General features: G+C 31.7%; 4 protein-coding genes across 4 annotated transcripts; 3 read left to right on the top strand and 1 right to left on the bottom strand.

Annotated features, from left to right (window-relative positions):
• Window positions 1-3,233: 3,233 nt before the first annotated feature.
• Window positions 3,234-7,688, top strand: LOC114178326. The gene is made up of 3 exons (XM_028064165.1): window positions 3,234-4,366; window positions 6,004-6,262; window positions 6,906-7,688. The coding sequence occupies exons 1-3, from the start codon at window positions 3,438-3,440 to the stop codon at window positions 7,068-7,070; spliced, it is 1,353 nt and encodes a 450-aa protein (XP_027919966.1). The 5' UTR covers window positions 3,234-3,437; the 3' UTR covers window positions 7,071-7,688.
• Window positions 7,689-10,662: 2,974 nt separating this feature from the next.
• Window positions 10,663-13,467, top strand: LOC114178648 (putative casein kinase II subunit beta-4). Its single transcript, XM_028064667.1, has 5 exons — window positions 10,663-11,015; window positions 11,151-11,372; window positions 11,616-11,725; window positions 11,811-11,976; window positions 12,887-13,467. Exons 1-5 carry the CDS (start codon window positions 10,859-10,861, stop codon window positions 13,015-13,017), a joined length of 786 nt encoding a protein of 261 aa, XP_027920468.1. The 5' UTR covers window positions 10,663-10,858; the 3' UTR covers window positions 13,018-13,467.
• A 3,039-nt stretch (window positions 13,468-16,506) lies between these two features.
• LOC114176944 (60S ribosomal protein L37a) lies at window positions 16,507-17,679 on the bottom strand. The gene is made up of 5 exons (XM_028062150.1): window positions 17,564-17,679; window positions 17,420-17,459; window positions 17,046-17,134; window positions 16,847-16,929; window positions 16,507-16,769 (listed from the first exon to the last, which is right to left on the bottom strand). The coding sequence occupies exons 1-5, from the start codon at window positions 17,564-17,566 to the stop codon at window positions 16,706-16,708; spliced, it is 279 nt and encodes a 92-aa protein (XP_027917951.1). The 5' UTR covers window positions 17,567-17,679; the 3' UTR covers window positions 16,507-16,705.
• A 2,648-nt stretch (window positions 17,680-20,327) lies between these two features.
• LOC114175503 (FAS1 domain-containing protein SELMODRAFT_448915) lies at window positions 20,328-21,044 on the top strand. Its single transcript, XM_028060259.1, has one exon. The coding sequence runs from the start codon at window positions 20,328-20,330 to the stop codon at window positions 21,042-21,044; it is 717 nt and encodes a 238-aa protein (XP_027916060.1).
• The last annotated feature ends 1,393 nt before the right edge of the window (window positions 21,045-22,437 follow it).

The raw sequence follows: 22,437 nt of genomic DNA, 5'->3' as shown, positions 1-22,437 counted from the left end.
TGAGAAAGATTGAGAGTGAAATATGGTATTAAGATAAGGAGGCATGGAAGATGTAGAGATGATAAAAGGGATAAGGACAAAGGTTTGGGTAATGTAAGGCCATGACTAAGATTATTATTGGCATATATGGATAAGAACAAAGTAAGGCCACTCAACCTCACCATACCATACACATCTCCAGATTCCACCCCCTTTTTAAATTCTTTATAATTTCAATCTCATTTGTTGCAATGTTATCTTCATAATTCTTAACTTAGTATAATTAAATCTCTCTGATACTGATCTTGCACTACTTTTGTCCACATCATAGTTTATTGTATCAACACGGAACAACGTGGGTACTGTTCCACATCGACAAATTTAAAAGGGTATACTGTCATTGTCAAATGCCTTCATTCCATCGTTTTTCTTTATTACCATTATTGAGCATAATCAAATAAACAGTGTTGTAAAAGAATATTTGAATGGCTTATTGGTTTCAGAATGATAAAATCCAATTTTTGCATTTTTTTTTTTATATCATCGAAATATCGTAAAATTAAGATTGAGCAGAAGAAAATAAAATTGTGTAAATGAAAAAGAGAATGGGAGGTGGCGTTTACGTAAATATAGGTAAACCATGTGATTGATTGGTTTGAGATGAGAGTTCGTTTCAAATTCAGGATTACCAATCAAAAGCTGAAACGAAACCAACGTGTGTCTGAAACAGCGTGCCACGTGGGCAGCTTTCGGTACAGTTATCGTTGCTACCTGCTAATACAGTTGCAGTTTCATCAGAGGGTTTCTCAATGTTTTGTTACATTACATTTTTGCCCTCCATATGCTTGTGTTTTACGAATTAACATTGAAAACTTTTTTTTTCAGTAAATTTATAATAGATTAAATATTCTTTTTTTAAAAACTTAAAAGAAAAATTGAAAATTCTTTATGCTCAATGATATTATTTTAATGGTTTAATCGGTCGGATAATATTTTTTTTCATTTATATGTGTTAATTTGGTGTCTATTTGAGTTTTAACATTTGAAAATGTGTTTCAATTAGAATTTTTTTTAAAAAATAATTATTTTTATTTATGACTTTTATCATTAAATTTTAATATAAATAGTAATACTTACTTTTGTAAGTCATTTTAAATATTAATATTATTAATAATGTCAATAATTTTATTTCGAAAAAGACTTAATTGAGACATTTTTTCAAAAGTTGAAATTCAATTAATATTTTTTTTTAAAATATAGGTATCAAATCGACACATTTTCAACAAAAAAATGAGTGCTATTCGACTAATTAAACATAATTCAATTATGTTAAATTGTATTTATATGTCTAATACGATTCAAATAGTATTTAAATAATATAAATTATGTGACAAGTTCTTAGTTCAATATCGGTTAAAAAACATGTTTGATATATCAAACTTCTATTTATAGTTATGTAATACTTTGAGCTGCATTTCCTTTTAGTAATTTATTTACATAATATTTTTAAAAGATAAATTATATACAAAATAAACTTATTTTAGTCAAATTAACTTTCGGTGAGTTTGTATTAGTGTGAAATGAGAAGTTGAGGAGATAAAAGTAAGCTCTGACATCAGTGTGGTTAACTATCACACTGCTTTGACCATTGGTAGCACATTTGCATGTGAAGTCTCCATTAACTTAAATTATGTTTTCTTATGAATTGTTGTATGCAGACATAAACATAACAAAAATTATGATAAGATTGAAATTCATCCACATGCATGCAACCTTTTCCTATGTGATGGTTCACTCAGACACGGAATTTCTCTTCAGTCAATGTTTTCGTGTTTTGTTCATCAATTAACCTAACCTAGTCAAACTTCAAAATAACGATTCACTTTAGGGTCAAGTTAAATTTCAAAATCCCTAATTTATAATAGTATTATTGAAATCAAAAACATTATTTTACCTGGAAACATTTAACCTTTATTATGTTCTGCTTTATTCTTAATTAACTAACTGTACATATTTAGTTTATAGAGTAAATGCTTAAATATACCCTTAAAAATTGAAAACACGCTTTTGATTTGTTTCTAAATAATTAGTTTCCCAAAATTTTAACAGAACACTTTAATCATTTCAACGCTTCGAGTTAATGTTTCTAGAATAATCTTGAATTACTAAACTTATATTAGGACATTATTCCTTTTATAGAATAATAATCTTTTTGTTAAAAACAGAATAAAAATAAATAAATAACTAAAGTACCTGATACTTATAATCTGGAAAAGGGAAATATTTAAAAGATTAATTTTATCCCTTTATTACTTGCCAATCTTTTCTTTCATTCTTTTTCAATTACCTTAAATAAGTTTTTAACTTTTATAAAGCATATTTTGTAATTTTCTTAAAGTTTATTTACCTGTTTGTGTCTCTACTTTTCCTTGTTTTATTTTAGTATTGAGTGTGTCATTCAGTTTGTCTCTTGTAAATTCAGTCTCTGTAAAATTATACATTCTTAATATATTATTTTCTTTTTTATTTTAAATTTTGTTATAGAATACAAGCCTATTTCGAATATGCCAGACATTGAAAATAAAAATAATAATAATAAATGACTGAAAACAAAAACAAAAAATGCAACAAGTGATTTAATAAAAAAGAGTTTGATAAATATTTATTATAGATATAAAAACTTTAAGATTATTAACAAACTATAATAATTATTAATATAATTCACAATAAATTAATAGATAATATAAATTATACAATGCAAGGTCTACTTTTTTTATCAACCTCTTTTCTCTGTTTTCTCTGTTATATTTACATGGTAACTAAAGCACGAAAAAAAAAACACTTGGAACTATCGTAGTTGCATAAAAAATGAACAAGTTTATTGAATTATTTTAAACTATTAATGAATGTTTTTTTTTTTCCATAAAAGTATTACTATGAATTATAAAGAAAAAAAATATAGTTATAACTATTCCTTATTTTCTCAATAGTCCTATCATGAGCAGAGTTGATCCTTTTAGCAGTAAAAAACACTTACCATAATTTATCCCTTCAACTTGCAATGGAAGTTGCAATTTTGGTAGAAATTTAGAAAGTCCAAACACAGTTCATAATTTGTTTACACCCTTCAACAATCAAGTTGCAACCTAACCGTAAGACTGTACCTTTTTGTGGCAATTTAGAAAATTGAGAGAAAGCCCATGTCTCTTTTAAATTCACATGCAACCTTTTCCAAATCCCTCTTATTATCACATTCCATTGGCTTTGGCATTAGCATTGGTATTCCTGTTGGACCCCAAAACAGATACAAACTGCAATTTCCCACCTCCATTTTCCTTTCATTCCAACAAATTAAACCAAAGCCACAAACAGCAGCAGCAGCAGCAACCAACTTCCACAGAAGAAAAGCAAAACCATAATCACAAGCAGTGTCACTGTGTGACTTTCTTTGTGTGTTAATGCATCACCACCACAAGCCCGACCTTCACATCGGAGAAGAGAACTCCCACCTCTCTTCTGAGGATGCCACTTCAATTCCTCTTCCCCAAAACCAAAAGCAATCGCAAACCCATTTCTCAATTCAGGTCTCACCCTCCTCTCCCCATCCACCGCCACCAAACTCACCAAACACTCCCTGTCACCATGAACGCTTCTCCAATAACCCATCTGAAATTTCGCCCCGCAAGAGAATACCCGTCATGGCCCTCCCTTGCTGTCTCTTTCCGACACCCTTTGGCGCAAAGTTTCCAACTTCGAAGCTTCTCCCTCGCTTCCGTTTCCTCATGTTCCTCCCCCTTCCTTCCCTCTACTTTCTCTTGTCAAACCCTAGCCCTTTGGATTTCTTCTCCGTCATCGCTTGCTCAGCAGCACTGTTGATTTCCCTCAATCTGGCACTGTTGCTCTTCACTCGATTGTTCCCCGCCAAATTTTCATCATCGTCTTCTTCTTCCTCCTCTTCTACCCACCCTGTGGTGTGGTCCATTGGGTCGAACCCTAAGCAAGTGAAGAGCACGAGTTGGGGATGTTGGGTGCAAGTTTACAGCAATGGGGATGTGTACGAGGGTGAATTCCAGAAGGGGAAGTGTTGGGGAAGTGGGGTTTATCACTATCACATGAGTGGGAGGTATGAGGGGGATTGGGTTGATGGGAAGTATGATGGGTATGGTGTGGAGACATGGGCAAGGGGGAGCAGGTATAGAGGGCAGTATAGGGAAGGTTTGAGGCATGGAATGGGGATCTATAGGTTCTACAGTGGTGATGTGTATGGTGGTGAGTGGTATAATGGACAGTGTCATGGGTTTGGAGTCCACACTTGCAATGATGGGAGCCGCTATGTTGGGGAGTTCAAATGGGGTGTCAAACATGGACACGGACAGTACCATTTCAGGTTTGTTTTTATTTTTTCAATTTACAATCTGTACAGATGCTTTAGTTACGATGTTTCAAAATGTCCTTCACTTTAGCCCTTCACGATATTAAGAATAGATTAGCTTTGTGTGGATAATATTTCTCAGTAAGTCTTCATAGGAGAAGAAAATAAATAAGTAAATGGATTGCGTTTCTATTAAGTTAAAACTAGCTTACTCGTGTGTTGATTTATAGAATCCCTCTCATTTACTTTCTGTGAGAGCTGAATTTTAATACGTCAAATTCCAATTTAACATTTAAGATGAATTCAAATTGTACCTTTTATTTTCTTATTTTACCTGTATTGTCAAAAGTTTACCCAAAAAAGATGTAAACAGTTTTTTGCAGAGTGAGGGCCTATACTTGCTTTGTCAGTTATAGAGGTAAATGAAGTGCATGATGAATACAATTTCTAGAATTAGAGTTGGGGTTTAGTTCTATTGAAATTTCACATAATGTGTTCAGGTTTAGTGTTGTCGATGTTCAATGCAATGGGACTTTGGTTTTCTTGTTGGAACTTGTTGAACATTCCAAAACCATGATTTGTTGGGGAACTTCTATCTGCATCTGATTCAAGCCTATTTTATTTTCTTTTGATGAAAACATCGGTGTTTCCATGGCCAAAGTTTAGAAATATGTTCATTTGGCCAGTAAAGCATTACTGGATCCAATATCTCAATGCTTCAATTATGACTTCTTAAATTTACCCGTATTAGGTCTGGAGATATAAAGTTTCAGTTGCAACAATGACCATTCAAATTGTCAACAGCCTGTATTAGACACAAAAGTTTTTTTATTTGAGGTTTTACATTCCCTATCTTATTTTACAGATTTACAGGTATATTGATTTGGATTTACTGTTCTTCATAGTTTGGAACTAATAATCCCAAAGTTTTGTTGCTCTGGCTAACTAAACGATTTTCTGCCGTCTTTTCTTTTGCACTGTAGTTCAATCAGTTGTTTCTATTACTGTCAGAAGCCAAATTGGTGTAGTTTCTCACTAACCACAATTTAATCAAGTATTGATGATTAAAGCACAGCCTGTTTGTAAGCATCTGTAGTAGATCAAAGTTTTTTGGGCCACTTTTCTTGTAGAAAATTACCATCTTATTGATGATCACCTTGAAGATTATGAATTTGCTACCTGTCCTTGCTGATGTCAATTAATCAAGTATATTATGTCTCAACCAATTTTACGTGCAGTATACACATCCTGCTATAAGATACTTGAGAAATGATATGGAATACTGGTTCTAATACTCTGTAACCGTGTAATTGCATTTGAAATATTTCTCAGCTATTATATCAGTATAGTGTATAAGAATATTATAACTCTGACTCTGTCTAACTCTTTTAACCTTGCAACATTAATAATTGAAACTCGGTATTGAATTTGATCCACGTTTCCAGACTGTATAATTTCTCAATTCTTAACCACTTATCATTTTTTACATAGATCAAAGAACAATCTCATTGGAAGGTGGTACAAGGCTGTGATTGTCATTAGTGCTGTGGAATCTTTAGTTCACTGCATATATTGAATGCATTACAATAGAACAATTGTGATGGGAAGGCTTGGAAATGTGTCTTTACACTCTCATTTTATGTGTACTGCAGAAATGGGGACATATACGCTGGTGAATATTTTGCTGACAAGATGCATGGTTTTGGAGTGTATCAATTTCAGAATGGTCATCGGTATGAGGGGGCATGGCATGAAGGAAGAAGACAAGGACTAGGAATGTACACTTTCCGAAATGGGGAAACACAGTGTGGCCACTGGCAGAATGGGATTCTTGATGATCCTAAAAGACAGAATAGTCCTACTGGATCTCCATGTGATGTGGACCATGCCAAGGTTTCCAATGCAGTACAGGTAATGTTATATTTCTCACTTAGGAAGGATGGATTGATATGTATATAGTAACTTGTACCAAAAAATCTGTAGATTGGGAAAGAAAGGGAATAATAAGGGACAGGGTAGTTATTCTTTTATTAGGAAAAGGGTAGAACTAACTATGATATAAATGTAATTAACCTCCTTTCTAGTGCGTAAGCATAAACATAATGTGATGACAAACCATCCAGAAATTTCTAATATTCTACTCTCCAAAGGAGTAGAGTATTCTTCTTTGAAGCTTCATCTTCTTCTATTCTCTTAATCAAGAATATAGTGGCCTTGGTCGGATGGTTTCTCATCACAATGTATGAAAAAGCAAATACACTTGATTACATTGCTTTTAAATTACTAAAAGAAAAGGTAAACATTGAATGATTATTTTTGTATTTTCAATACAATAAAGATTATGTTTTTGGCTCTATGCTCACATTAGAAAACCTGTATAACCTCATCCTGTTTTGTTTGCCATAATATAGTTTCTTTCGTTGTTTCTTCCTGGTTGTCATTATGAAGGATAATCAAATAATAAAAATCAGGAAGAAACCAGAATTTTCCTCAACTTATTTCATCAACTTGGTGATCCTTAAACCACGGTATTCACTTCTCTCGTTGTTTGCAGGATGCACATTCTGCTGCTGAGAAAGCTTACAGCATGGTAAAGGTAGATGACAGGATGAATAAAGTAGTGGCAGCAGCTAATAAAGCGGCCAACGCAGCCAGAGTTGCAGCTGTAAAAGCAGTGCAAAATAGGATGCACCATAACAACAGCAATGATGATAAATGATAGTAACCATTTCCTCAATCTAGTGATGATATAAAGCTTCAGTATCATCCTCCATCATAGGTTTGCCTACACACCATTATTAGATATGAGAAAGCAAAGGAAGTAGAAGGAATTAAGGAAGGAGAATCATAAACATGTGCAAAATAATGAGATCTTCTCTCAAACTTGAGTACTAAGTTCTGTACATGTTCTTCCCCTCCCCACTGGAGAGGCGTTTCCATTTCTTATATCGTGGTACAGGTGCGAGGTGTGCCTGCTTGGAACCACTTTCGGTAATTGAACTCAATGGCAGATTGTGGAGCAAGTAGGGTCCTCCCTTTTGGTGTCTGGTTATATGTGTATAAGTGTAAGAAAATTAGATAAATCATAGAGTTTGAAATTCCTATGTACAATGCAGAAGTGCCAAAAACATGTAGCGTAGGATTTGCATGCTGGGTTCTTGCCATAAACACGATAGTGTATCTATCCATGTGGGTGCATTTAAAAGTTGCCCACCATCTAGTGCTGTATGTGTTTGGTGAAGAGTTAAAGCTTTAGAAAGCTGAATTTCGTTATCATGCATCAAATCAAACAACCATGTATAATTTCATATCTTAAAATAGAAAAAAAGTGATTGAAGATGAAGGTCTATTAAATAAAAGAATTGTATGTTGTAGTACGATGGCGACATCACATCAATTTTCAACAGAAATGGATGCCAGTGGTGTCAACCAGGCTGGTTCTTATCAGCCACCAGACTAGTCAGTATTTTTGTTTACTACAATGTTAAACACATTTTATTAAAACTCTTTTATCTTATTTTCATATCTAGATATGATTTCAGTTTTTATAGATATGTTTAAGTTTAGTTCAAGTTGCAAGAAAATTGTTATATGAATCTTCAAAATAAGTAAAATAAAAATGATACTGTGACTCACATTTGTTGATTCTCATCTTTGATGTGTTTATATTTTATATGATTTGGCTATGATATTAATATTACACATATAAGATATTTGACACTATTTTAATCCTACAATCTTAAGACTATGTGGTTATGGACTTTTATTATTATATAGTGTTTAATTTTGTTTAATCTATCCAATGTGAAACTTTGACTCACATTTAAACTATTCTTAACCATCTTTTACCCTTTTACGTGGTTTAGTATGAACCCTTAATTAATGTATTAATATATTTTCCTTTAAAAGAATCAATGACTTACACTAAATTATAATAAAAAATAAAGGATGAGAGTCAAAAAAATAGAAGTCACATCATTTTTTGAAATAAAAATGATATCTACTTCATAATTATGTAGCAACTCGAGTTAATAGTCAAATCAGGTGAATATTATATGATAAGATGATAAGAAGTAAAACAAACAAGATATGAGTATAGTATAAGAGAATTTAGTAATTGTGCATATCAAGATAAACTATTTAATGCTTGATTATGTTGAAAATTAAAAGCTTAATTAATGTTTAAGTTTATTATAAAAATATTTTAACCGGATTTTTATTATTTTTATTATTTTTATTATTTTTATATTTTTTTATCTAATATCTGTTAATTAAATTTTTAGGTTAGTTTTTTAATATAATTATCTTATTTTATCATTTTATTTAAAAATAGATTTTACGATTACAATTAATAGAAAACAATCGTAAAATTATAGTTACAATGAGTAGATTCATAGTTCATGAAAAAAAGTTAATAAATAAAATTGTAGCCATGGGTATTAAAGTTAACAACTTACTTTTCATTCACATTATAACCATTTATTATAATTAATTCAAAATACCAATTCAAGTAAATCGAAATTTGGAAAATAGTTTATTATATTAATATAAATGGTGTATACTGTCAAGTAATTGGAAATTAATATTAATACAAAAGGTAAAAGAACATATTATGCATGATAATTTGTAATTAGATAATGATGTAAAAAGTTTATATTATCTGTATATACAATATTTTCTTGTAGAAATATTTCATTGTATGCAACTTTAAAAAAATACTTTACCTTCATATTAACCAATGGTTTATTTCATTTAATCACCTTATTATTCTCATTGATATTTTATTGTGGTAAATAAATCATTGTATTTATTAATGTGTTCAAAATAACTTTAAAAGACCCCTGAAAAATAGTGAGAACGTGGAGATGTACACCAAACACTAACATATGTTTCTTTATCATAGCTTTTCATGTCTTTCACCAAAACTCATTTCTTTTTTATTTTTAATAATATTTTATAAGATTATGATTAAGAGAATAAGTTATTTTTAAATTTAAAAAATGAGATAAATATAAATTTTAGAACTCATAATTTAGAGAGAAAAAAAAATCGATCATAACTTAAAATGTTTGTCAATTTAATTATTGTAGTTACTTCAACAAATGTTTTAAAAATAATTTAATTTGCTTCCAATTTTAAAGATATTTTTCTAATAAAGACACACTATATTAATTGAGATGCAATTAACATAATACGTGTTGATAACATATTATCAATCATTCATTTTCTAACCTATTTTCTCTCGTTCATTAAAATTATTAAAAAAAATTTAAATATATTAGTATAATATTTAATGTCCCTCGAATAGTTTTATTAAATTTCAATCAATATAATATGTTAAGTATTTTTATAATTTTAGAAATTTCTATATAACAGAATATGCTGTAACAGTTCTTAATTAATGTACTTGATATAAAAAAAAAAAATCTGAAGTATAATTAAAATAAATTCCATTAGTCTGTTTATGAATTGTGATTGATATTCTTTCGGTCCTAAAAAAATATTTGATTATTTTTCCGTGTCCAAATTCTTTAACCTTTTTTATTAACGTATTACGGTGTATTTGTCTTTTCTAAATGTCACATTTAAGTTGTTATAAAATAAAAACATCGATTTTCTTTAAAGTTTAAATAGAAAAAATTATAAATATATATATATATATATATAAAATATTTTTATGTTTATATTTATTTTAAAATTTTATTTTTTAAGTAATCTATTTTTAAATTAAGATATTTATTTTATCATTTCTAGGAACCATTTTTTTAAATTTATCCATTTTTTCAATTTTTCTACTTTTCTAAATTATTTATTTTTTTAATTATGGGACTACTTGTAAAATAAATAAAAATTATTCATAATAAAATTATAAAAATAATTTATATTTAACATTATAATTATAATGATAACAATAATTTTATTCATAATATACATAACATATTTCATATATATATATATATATATATATATATATATATATATGTATGGTATAAAATAATATTGTGAAGTCTGATTATATCAACAGTAAAATATTGTAAACATCTACAATAATTAACAACAAATGCAATTAACAAAAAAAAGAAATGGTTGAAGTGGGAATAATTAAAAGAGAACTGAAAACATCTACAATAACTAAAACAGCTAATTAAATGCTCAGAAACACCTATTAACAATGACAATAATAGTAATTTAATTTGACTTGCATTAATGCCTGGATTCCTTAATCTCAGAAAAAATAATATTATAAATGAATTGATGATAATTAATAGTAATAATTAAGTTGGAAGAGGAAGAGGAGTGGTATATAGGAATGGGAATGGGGTTGCTTAGCTTAAAGTGACAATTAGGATTGTGTTGTGTGTTGTGCTGTAGGTAATCAAAAACCCTAGCCTTCACCCTTTCATCCTTTTTTTCTTTTCATCTTAGACCATGTTTGGTTAACTTCAATCGTCCCAAGAGAAAGACGAAGAAGAAGAAGAGGAATTAGGGATAGGGCAAGGATTAGGGATGTATAAAGAACGAGGAGGTGTTTCCGTCACTGTTTCTGCTTCCAAATCGGAGGATCGGAAGCGAATCAACGACGTTCTCGACAAGCACCTCGAACGATCTTCGCCGTCCACTTCTCGCCCCATCAACGCCACCTCCAAGAATTCCAACCTCCAAGGTACCTTTACCTTTTCCTCTTTCATTCCCTTCCAATTTGCTTCACCACATTCTTCTCTTCACACAAATGACACCACTACACGGATTCACCTAACATCATAATATTCCTTTCTAATTTCATCTGCATTGGCTGCAGCGGAGGAATCTGAAACAGAGAGTGAAGAGTCCGATGTTAGCGGTTCCGATGGAGATGACACCTCTTGGATCTCTTGGTTCTGCAATCTTAGGGGAAACGAGTTCTTTTGCGAGGTCGATGATGATTATATCCAGGATGACTTCAACCTCTGTGGATTGAGCAGTCAAGTGCCCTACTATGATTATGCCCTTGATTTGATTCTCGATGTCGAATCATCCCATGGTTAGTTTTTCATTACTCTTATCTGTTCTCGTAATTATTTTCCTTTCAGGTTAATTCGTATTACCAACGGTGGTTTCTACATCAATGTTAACATATTTTGAGGCTCCTCTCATCTGAATGCAATTTCCAACAATATCAATCAAGAATTACGACAGAATGCAACTTAAAAACTTAAAAACGTTTTTCAGCATTCACTCATTTACTTTATTTTCGTAGTGGTTACACTTTGGTTCGAATGTGTAGGTGACATGTTCACGGAGGAACAGAACGAGTTGATTGAATCAGCGGCGGAAATGCTTTATGGTTTGATTCATGCCAGATATGTATTGACCAGCAAAGGAATGACTGCCATGGTAAGATTTATTGTTTGGTTTTCACTCTTTTCGTTGTTAATCATTCAGGGGATTAGCTTGGTCAGTGACGTTGGTTCTTTTTCAGCTTGATAAATACAAGAACTATGATTTTGGTAGATGTCCGAGAGTTTACTGCTCTGGACAGCCCTGCCTTCCAGTTGGTCAATCAGACATTCCTAGGGCGAGTACTGTAAAAATATACTGCCCTAGGTGCGAAGATCTTTACTATCCTCGCTCCAAGTATCAAGGCAGTATCCTTATATATGATCTATTATTGAACCTTTTTGTGGGTGACTTTAGCTGATGCAACAGCTACTTTTTATAACTGTTCACTGAAAATTCTATTTTTATTCTCTTGTGCCTCTAATTTCATCCTTGCACGAGTTTAATTCTTGAGTCTGACCATATAAGCAGTTTGTTTTCAAGGATGTGTCCTTTTTGGTTTTGGTTTATTTGGAAATTCACTTCTTACAATCCAATATTTGTTATGCTCATTTGAAAGAAAAAGTAATTGCATGTGTGGATCAGGAACTATTTTCTCAATATGATTTAGAATATATTAGAATTTATGGACACGCTGTGCAATTCTTTTTCTTTTTTTCGGAAAGTATACTTCAATTTCTTGTTAATGTTGTCCATACTATGCTGGTCCCTTATGGAATAATAGAAAGTTATATTCAGATAACAAGTTTGTTTAACTGTTATGAGAAGTGGGGGTTCTAGATATTCCAGTACCTAGTGATATGATGTCTAGTAAATGGCCGGTCATAAAGGATAGCCATGCCAATTTTCTTGTTTGACAAATTATATCTGCTACTGTACTTCCAGTGCTGTATGCCTCGAGCATTAGGACTGTTTCTGAATACTTTGGTGAGCACACTTATGTTTAGAAAATGTTGCAGGAAGTTAACTTCTGAATTGTTAAGTCTTTGGAAGATCAAATTTCTTTAATCTCTTGAAGCTAAGAAGTTTGATCATTCGGAATTTTCAGTTTATTTTTAAACTTCCTGACATTATATTGTTTGTTCCTCTTGCATTTATTTTTCTGTAAAACTTTCATATTTTAAATTTTGATGTGTATATGAAATATGGTATATGATTGTATGACACTATATAATTGCGGTTCAAATTTTACTCCCAATTTTCCTTAAGTCTGTCTAGACATTGATGGAGCTTATTTTGGAACAACATTTCCTCACCTCTTCCTGATGACATATGGACAACTGAAGCCTCAGAAACCATCCCAAGGCTATGTTCCAAGAGTTTTTGGGTTCAAAGTTCACAAGCCATAAAGCTGATAATACTGAAACTTTCACTAAAGTAAGAATCTGCCCATGTCCCGTTTAACTCTTCCTCCTTTTGATTCTCATTGCTGCACCCGGCGGATCATAAGCTTTCTGAACCAGTACAATCTAGGCATCTGTTTTAGGAGCGTGTTGTAAAGAAATATGCGGACATGTGAAGCAAGTGCTTAGCTTCAGCATCCGATTCAATTAGCAAGTGCGTAGGTACTTGATGATACTTTTTTAATGGCCTAAAAATTGTATTCTTGCTATTAACTTAAAATTGTCTATGGTTATGTCTCGGATTAGAACTACCCTACTACTTTTATGTCGTTTACCTCATTTCTGTAGTCTTTGAATTTGTGGATATGATCCCAATGGATTCATACATTATACTGGTTTTAAAGTTTCCTTGCTTGAATGTTAAACTCGCCTATACAGTTCCAACATTACTATTGATTATGTGGAAAATATGAATGCACAATATGACTGACCTCAAGTCAGTGTGCTGTATTCTGAATATATATGATTACTGACTTGTGAAACCTCTAATTATGTGCATAGAGAAATAGTTACTGTTGAAAAATTAGCTATTATCTATTTCTTCAATTCTCATTTTGTTGAATCCCCCAATTCAGTTCCCTCAACGTGCTACACTACAAACTGAGACCCCATAATCACAGTTTTGGCTGCTTTACCTGTTTGGTTCTCGTTATTCTTGTTCTGATCGTAATAGTTGCGGATCAAACTAAGAACTCTTTTATCGGTTCTATTCACTTGTTGTACCTAAGACAGTTCATGCTCAATTTGGTTTAACTGGCTATGAGTTGGTTGTTTATTCACTTGTCCCTAAGACAGTTCATGCTCAATTCGGTTATATTCACTTGTTGTCCCCAAGACAGTTGTCAAAATGAAAGTTGTAAATCCCCAAGGAACTTTTAAAAAAAATGGTAGGCTCTAAAGTTGGTTTTAGTTCTATTTACTGAACGTAAAATTTTAAAGCGATTACAAATCCTTCCAGTTTAGTTCTATTGACGAGTTGATTAAAAAAGTAATTTACTAATTACGCATGGAGTGGTTGAGTAGTTCTGACTTGGTAATCTTTTGGGTGGAAGCTTACACCACCTTCCATACGCAATTCACGTCCATGATCTGTAAAATTGTTTAAATTACCCCCTTTTTAAGCTCTTTATTATTTTCTTGCAATCATCATGATTTGGCTGCACGCAGGCAGTGAATACGTCTCATACTATTCTATATTTTTGCATTGGTTTTGTCTGGGTTAACTTTCTACGAACAGATTCATTTCGTTGGAATTAGTAAAAAGGGATGTCTTCTGTTAATCTATCTTTAAAAATAACGTATAATGCCTCTGAATTTAATTACAATTCGCCCATTGCAATGTGTACGATTACTATTTACAAAAGTCAATATTTATTACTCTGAAAATCTATAAACGCCAAATCAAGGAGCTCACACAAAGCTTTGTACCCTCCCACGCGTCTATGTCATCCACGTCATTGTCTGAGGCTGGATTCATCTCAGAGAATGGATAAAAAATAATTAATACCACAATGAATGAACATTCGACATTTGGTAAACAATAAAAAAATATTAAAAATGATGAAATTAACAAATTTTCTCAATTTCTCAACCATACTTATAAAAGAGACTAACGAAATGTTCATTTGAATGGTTTGCACTGTTCAAGCAAATTTGGGAGTGCAGATTTGATACAATGAGGGTGTTCTTTTGCTACAATTTGCAATGAAAGCAAAGAGCGAATTTGGCCGATGAATGGTTTTTAATCCATCCACATAAAAGTGAGGTAATTAGCATATATTTAGTTTAAGATTACGAAATTGTCCCCTTTTTTGGGAAAAGCAATGGGTGTGTGTGAATTGAATGCAGTGGTTAGTGCAGATGGGTCATCAAGAACGAAGATGAAGGAGGAGTTAGGGTGTGGTGGGGAAGAAGATCAAGGAGGGGGTGGACTGTGGTGACAGACAAAGATGAATGATGTGGTGGGGATGAAGCTCGTGGAGGAATGGTGGTGCATAGGGTATGCGCACTAGTTACATAATCGGTGAGTGTGTATGGCACCGATTACATAACTTGTGTCTTTGCAAAGTGGAGAGTGACACCGGTTACGTAACCAGTGTCATGTGTTTGTTGTTTTTTTTTTAACTTTTTTTGTATAACTTTTGTTTAAAATTTAATTGTATAATTTTTTTAAAATTTAATTGAATAAATTGTTTTTAAAATTTAATTGTATAAATTTTTATACATTCATAAAAATTTAAATTTTTTTATTTTAAAATTTCATATAATTTTAATATTTTTTAATTCATATTAATTATTTATAATTATTTTTATAACATCAAATTACAAAATTATTATTATTTCCATAAAAGATATTTTGGTAACTTTCTAATTTTATCTAATTTTACAATTTATTTTATCTCTCACATTAATCAAATTTTTCTCTAACCTTCATAAAATTTATCTCCAAATCCAGTCACTTTAACATCTAAACTCACTTAAAAAAAACACGCAAATCCATATACTCAAATTCATACAGAACCAACTTCAGACTCTCCCAAATCCATACTCCAAAGTAACACTCTAAAAGAATAAAAAAATACAAAAGTAAAAATTGACGCACCGGCCGTAGGATTAACATTCTATCATCAAAGATTAAAATGTAAACCAACCAAAATATATTTCGATAACTTCATTGACTCCCTTACAGTAAAGAAAAAGAAAAATTAGCTTCTTGATAAACCAAAAATAACATAGTAGAAGCAATGAATAAACAACTTCAAATCCACAGGTAAATCATTCGCATTATATATATTCTAGTTTAGAAAATATAAGTTTCAATTTTTCTACTTATTTTTCTCATAAAACTAATTATGAATAAAATCATCCAAATATATCCAAAAATATACATGTATATTAATACACTCGTCTATGCGCTGATCACAAATCAAGAACAAATTACCAACCCACGCGTATGAGTGAGTTCAGTCACTCTAATTCTTAATTTTACAATTTTAAGATAATATTTTCCATAATTGAAGACTTAAAAACAATTTGAAACGTTAATGCCCATATAAAAACCTTCAAAGAATCAGCAAACATTAAGAATTCAAGTGCCGTCTGACCAATCCATTTAATTAATTCAAACATTCTTCAAAGTGAACTTCGGAAATTAACATCCAAGTATGTCCTAACTCTCCAATTACGTCCAGACCACTTGAAAAACAAAAATCCTAAGAAAACTTGTCCAAAAGACATTTTAATTTAAAAACCTAAAAATCTCCTGCATTGAGCCTCATAACAAATCAAAACATCATTTTCAGTGCTAGCTCTCCTGCACTATATGATTAATATAGACCTAAAACTTTTAGGAGTAAAGCATTTGCGGGGTAAGTAAAAGTTCACCTTAATATGCATGGAAAGCAACAACTAAAATCTGAAAAAGAAACTACAATCTTGGGAAGAGACTAGAATTGCAATCAATAAAAAGAAACTATAAGCAAAATTACTGACATAGAGTCCAAAACAAGAAAAATCATAAGAGTTAACTCTGATAGAAATCAAAGGAGTTTACTTTGGGTACAATCAATGCAGTTCTGTAAACACAAACTAAGAACTCCACGCAGGTCTAATTGATATAGCATTCACAAAAAGTTTATCCCTCAGTCTGCTCTCTCAACCTCCTGATGGTGCTCCGTACAGTCACAGCACTTGCGGTGCTGCCAAAATAATGAGAAAAATTAAGTCTCTGGTTTAGAAAATAAAACATTTAAGTAGAGAGGAAGAAGAGCATTACTTCAAAGTGTAAGCACCCCCTGCTTTCACTTTACCACAGTCCTTGCATCCCCATATTCCCACGGCTTTTCTCTTCACAGCATACTGCCACAAAAATTAGAATGTCAGAATTCAAACATTTTGAAAAGCTAAAGAGAACGACTAAAGAACTTGCTGGAGCATATGATATAAAAACATACAAGAAATCAAGGTTTAGCTACCTTTCCACAAAATTCACAGAAGAACTTGCTGTGTTGACTAACTTCCATCTTCTTAATCTGCTTCCGCAGACTGGCACCATAACGGGTACCTGATAAAACAAATCAGGCAAATTTCTCAGCAATTAATCAAAGCAAAATAAACATGTTCCCTGTGACAGCATTCTCAACAACCTAAGTTCGCATAACAATTTCCATTGACTCCAAAACCAAAGGGTTTAGCAAGAAATCGTCACATTATAAAAATACATCAACCAGTAATCATTCTTCTCAAAGCTAAATAAGATTTACAGTAAGCAACAACATTAAGATTGACCCAAAAACCTAATCACATCAAAATTATAAGATTCAGGTGGCATTGAAGCAACTATACGTACCGTATTTTCCAACAATGCCAGCCTTCTTTGTTCTCTTAGTCTGCCAAAACAAAATGTGAAATTTTAACATAAAACGACGCACAAAAAAAAATAGAAAAAAAAAAAAAGATGCTTGAGAATGGAAAGAGAGAGAGGGGAGAGTACCATGTTTTCTGGATCGTGGGCGCTGCAGAGAGGTTTGGGACGGTGAACGAATGAATGGAGCAGCCGCAGAAACCCTACTTGTCATTCCACAGAATTTATAGAAAACCACATTGGGTTCGGGTCGGGTAGAGATCCGGTTTGATTCGTTTTTAGTGAAGTTTGGTTTGAATTACTATATTTTGTTTTATATTTTTTTATAAATGATATACAGTAAATTAATAAAAAAAGATTATAGGTTATTTTCACCGAAGTAATACCGATTAGATGTAAATAATAATTTCATATATAAGTGTCAATAACTATATTTGTGTCTCTTTCGTTTTAACTTTAAGAAATAACTATATTTTTTAAAAGGAAAAAAAAAAGGTCGGAAAATATTATTTACTTGAATGAAAATATGCGCAATATTATATTTATTTTGAAATATCACAAAATATGTTATAATTTTACGTTGTTTTTTTATTTTTTAATATTTCGTTCTTTCCATTATATCTTGAGAACCACTTAATACATCCTTTAGGTAACACAAAAATTAAATTATTCTTTTTGAAAGTATAAACACGTTTAATATATTAAAATCATAAATATCTGATCTCAAAATTTCAATATTAAATCCAATATATTTGCATTTTTTATTACCATTCATATCCCAACAAATAAGTTTGGAATGAAAACCGAAGCCATAAAAATAGTATTGCCGTGAAGAGAGTGCAAGACCTTGTTTTCTTTTCTTTTCACTATTGTGTCTCAATATTATTGGGCCGTTGATTTTTTATCTATAGAGCTGCTTTCTTCCTGCACCCTATTTTTTTTTCTTCACCCCATAGTTCCCACACTACTCTCTCTGAAAATGTAATAAAAATTTTTGGGGACAAGGGACCGAATATCTATCTAAAACACTCCCTAAATCTTTTTCTTTTGTAATTAGGCTCTGATGCTTAAATCAGTTCAAGTCCGTTCGGGATATGCAATTAATGCTATGATAAATACGAAGTAAAAGTCTTTACCAACTTAACTTGGACTCCTTTTATAAGTTTGATCAAAGTCCAATTGCTTTTTAAATTTGATTACTGACTTGTTTTACTTTAAGTATAGATCTTATCTTCTTGGTCCGCCTGACTGACGTTGTTGAGTGTTCGTACTCCGATTAGACATGTTCTTATGCCCAAATAGTCAGATCAGAATGGCAAATCATAACCAACATTGTCGGTGTTTACATTAAGAAGGATCTCAGTGTGATTTTCAATTACTTATTATCAGGATCAACCGGTCGTTGCGGACTTTCGACCGCTTGTCCTCAGAATCGTTCAGTTGTGGACTCCCTAAAATTACTTCGGAGAAATTGTCACATCAACAAAGTTAACAACTTTCAACCTCAATTGTTGAATAGTTCACCTGTAACAAACGACTTTTCCACCGCTTATTCTTGGTCGCCTAACTCAGGGTGTTGATAAGTACTACGCTACAAAAGTCCTGCACCTCTTTTTTTCTAAAATTTTCCGGATTGAATGTTTCGGAAATAGCTTCTAGATTGGGTGTTCGGAACCCAAAAACCCACACCCAGCCTCATCCATGTTCTTCCACCTATGTTGAAGATTATGCTGGTTCATGAGCTTCTTGATGTAGTCGTTTTCGTGGTGTTTTCCTGGATGATGATAACACTACGGATGGAGACGTGTTACACCACCACCTGCATCCAACCTCCCGGATAGCACAAGAGTGTCGTCAATCAAGAGAAGTGTTTGGAGGTGGTTCTCATTGCCTTTACAAACTTGGTCCATGGTGATGGTAGAAGTCATTTCAATAAGGCCATGAGGGTGCACCAAGAAACATGTGGTAGTGCAGGAAGAAGCAACTTTGCTATAGTTATATGGCCAAGCCTAATTTGTATAATAAAAGTAAATAATTTAAATAACTAAATGAGAGGGAAGAAACTATGTATCTTTAAAAGATGACAAAAATATCTATTCACAAGTTATAATGGATATTTAGTACATGTAGATATTTATAATTCGTGAGTAGCGACTATTTTAATACATGTTTATAAATAGGTCGAGTGCTAGTACTATACCATCCATACATGTAGATACTCATTATTTGCAAAAAAAATAAAAATAAAATTTAATTTATATTTTATTAGTATAAATTTAATTAAAATTAAAATTTAATTTTTCATAATTTTATTTAAAAAATATTATGAAATATATATATATACATATATACATACATATATATATATATATATATATATATATCTTTTAAAGATTCGTGGGTATGCATGTATTTACATATATCCGTTAGTTTTAAAAAATCTACGAGTATTTTTTAAATGACTAACCGACAACTTAACGGGCAGATAATTAATGGACTTTTTTTGTTCGGATCGGATTACTGGTAGACACTATTTGTATCCGATCCGACCCGTTGTCATCCTCAATATTCATCTAATTTTTTGTGTAAAAACATGAAATACATTCCTATAGTCTAATGTTTCAAATGAATCATGGGAAGGCTAAAATCATGTGCCAGTTATGAGAAAATTGATTATGCTCATCACTTCGGTTTGAGCTTCCAATCATCCAGGAAGCATGTGAAGCTTAGTAGGTGAAGCAGCAACTTTACATGTGCACACAAAAAGTTACCCTTTCCTTTCTCAACTCTCAGAATCTACCTGGAATACCATTTTCATAATAAAACCACACCTTGCTCAAAAGAGGATAGGAATAACCAAGCCAGCAACATGAAGAAAATATCTAGCACGTTCATGGAGGCATTCCTGATATTGATGCTGATTTTATCAGTGACAGCAACAGAAATGGATGCAAGGAACGAAGAAGACGTTGTTGCAGCAACCAGAGAGATGCAGAAGGCAAATTACTTTACCTTTGTAATGCTCATAAACATGTCTCCACCTGACACAAGACTCGTGGGGAATGTGACTTTCTTGATGCCCAACGATCGAATGCTAGCTAACATGGTTTTGCAAGAAGGATCTGTCTCTGACTTCTTGCTTAGGCATTCAATTCCGTCACCTTTGCTCTTTGAAGTCTTGGGACAGTTCCCAACAGGAACAGCTATTCCCACTTCATTACCTAATTGCATGCTCAGAGTATCTAACAATGGTAGGAAGAACTATGTTCTAAACAACGTTAAACTCATCAGCCCAAATATATGTGTAGCAGGATCCTCGATTCGGTGTCATGGAATTGATGGGGTTCTGTCAGAAGTTTGTACATCAGTAGGTAACTACAGTGTTCCCTCACTCACATGTGATAATAGCACACAACAACCTTTGTGTAAGGCCTCACCTATTTCACCTTCTTTGCCTTCAGCTCCTTCCCCTGCTAGGGACATCCTTAATAATTCTCCTACATTTCCAACACCTGATGCAACAACACACAAATCAGGATCTCCCTATCGGTTTTCTTATCATATATCCTTAGTCTTTTTAATGTTGTCTCTTATAGGCATCTCTATCTAATTCAGACACATTAATTGATTAGGATTATATGCAATTGATATTAATTCTTCAACTAATTAATAATTTAAGTTTTAATTTTATAAGTGTAAACTCTTAATTAGCACTACAACATTTAGTAGCTACAGCAACATTTACTTAGCTACATTTATTAAAAATGTTACTATAGGTATAATATAGTTACATTTTCTTAAAATGGTTACTATAAAAAATATTAATATTAATATTAATATTGTAACACTTTTAAAAAATGTCACTATAGATAATTACATTACACTTTCCTGTTTTTAGTAACATTTTCATTATCATAACTATTAAAAATGTTACTATACATCAATCTTATAAATTATAATAATATTTTTTAAATAAATATTATTATAAGTTGTATTTTAAATAAAAGTTATTATAAATTATTAATTCACTCAGTAAAGAAAGTTCAGGCACAAATGTCTCTCACGTCCATTGGCATTCTCTCCGTTGTATTGTAATTGTTTATCTAGTTCACTTGCATTCTTCCCTTTGCGGCTTCCTCTCTAGTCGCCACTCTCTTATATGCTCTCACTCATCGCTCTAGTAGGTCGCGAGTCATTTCTCTGCTCTTTAACACTCATCGTTCTCCTCATTCTAATTTCGACATCTCACGTCATAGGGTTCTAGGATTGACTTCTATTTGTTCTACATTGCTTCCCATCTCTTTGCAACGGTGCAATCAAAGTTAGTTTATCCCATTCTCTAACCTATGCAATTTAGGGTTTAGTTCCTGATTTGGATAATTTTTTTGAAATTGGTTTAATTACTTTTCCTCGTGTCTATAATTGAGGGTTGTTGTTGATTTTGGATTTGATTGTCTCCTACATGTATTTGTTTTTTAAAATGCATATTTAGCATTCTTTAAGAATTGATCTATAAAAATTCTTATTTAAATCTATTTTTTATGTTCCTTAAGAACTTGTCAAAATTAGTATCACAAAAATGGAGAAATAGAATCACTAAATGTGGTGTAACTCAAAATAAAAATTTAACCAAATGGGATTCATATGGAAAAAGCCCATTAATTCTTTACAAAGAACAACAAGGAATCTCATTAAAAAAAAAATAGAAAACAATATAAATACGATCTTTTATCCTATAATTTTATGAATTATGCAAATAAGAAAGACTCATATATTTATCGATATAGATCCCTATTTCAATCAAATAAAAACACAATGATTTCTTCTAATTACAATACATATAAAAAAAGACTTATTTGATAGAATAAGTAATATTTTTATCAAGAATTATATAGCAGAAGATACTATTATTATAAATTCGGATAGAAAATATTTGGATTGGACGGGAATCAATAGAAAAATACTAAATCGTTCCATATGCAATCCGGAGAATTGATCTATAA

The sequence above is a fragment of the Vigna unguiculata genome, chromosome 3 (genome assembly GCF_004118075.2).
Source record: "Vigna unguiculata cultivar IT97K-499-35 chromosome 3, ASM411807v1, whole genome shotgun sequence".
NCBI lineage: Eukaryota > Viridiplantae > Streptophyta > Magnoliopsida > Fabales > Fabaceae > Vigna > Vigna unguiculata.
Note: the sequence above shows the minus strand (reverse complement) of the source record. Positions and strands in the feature narration are given on the sequence as shown.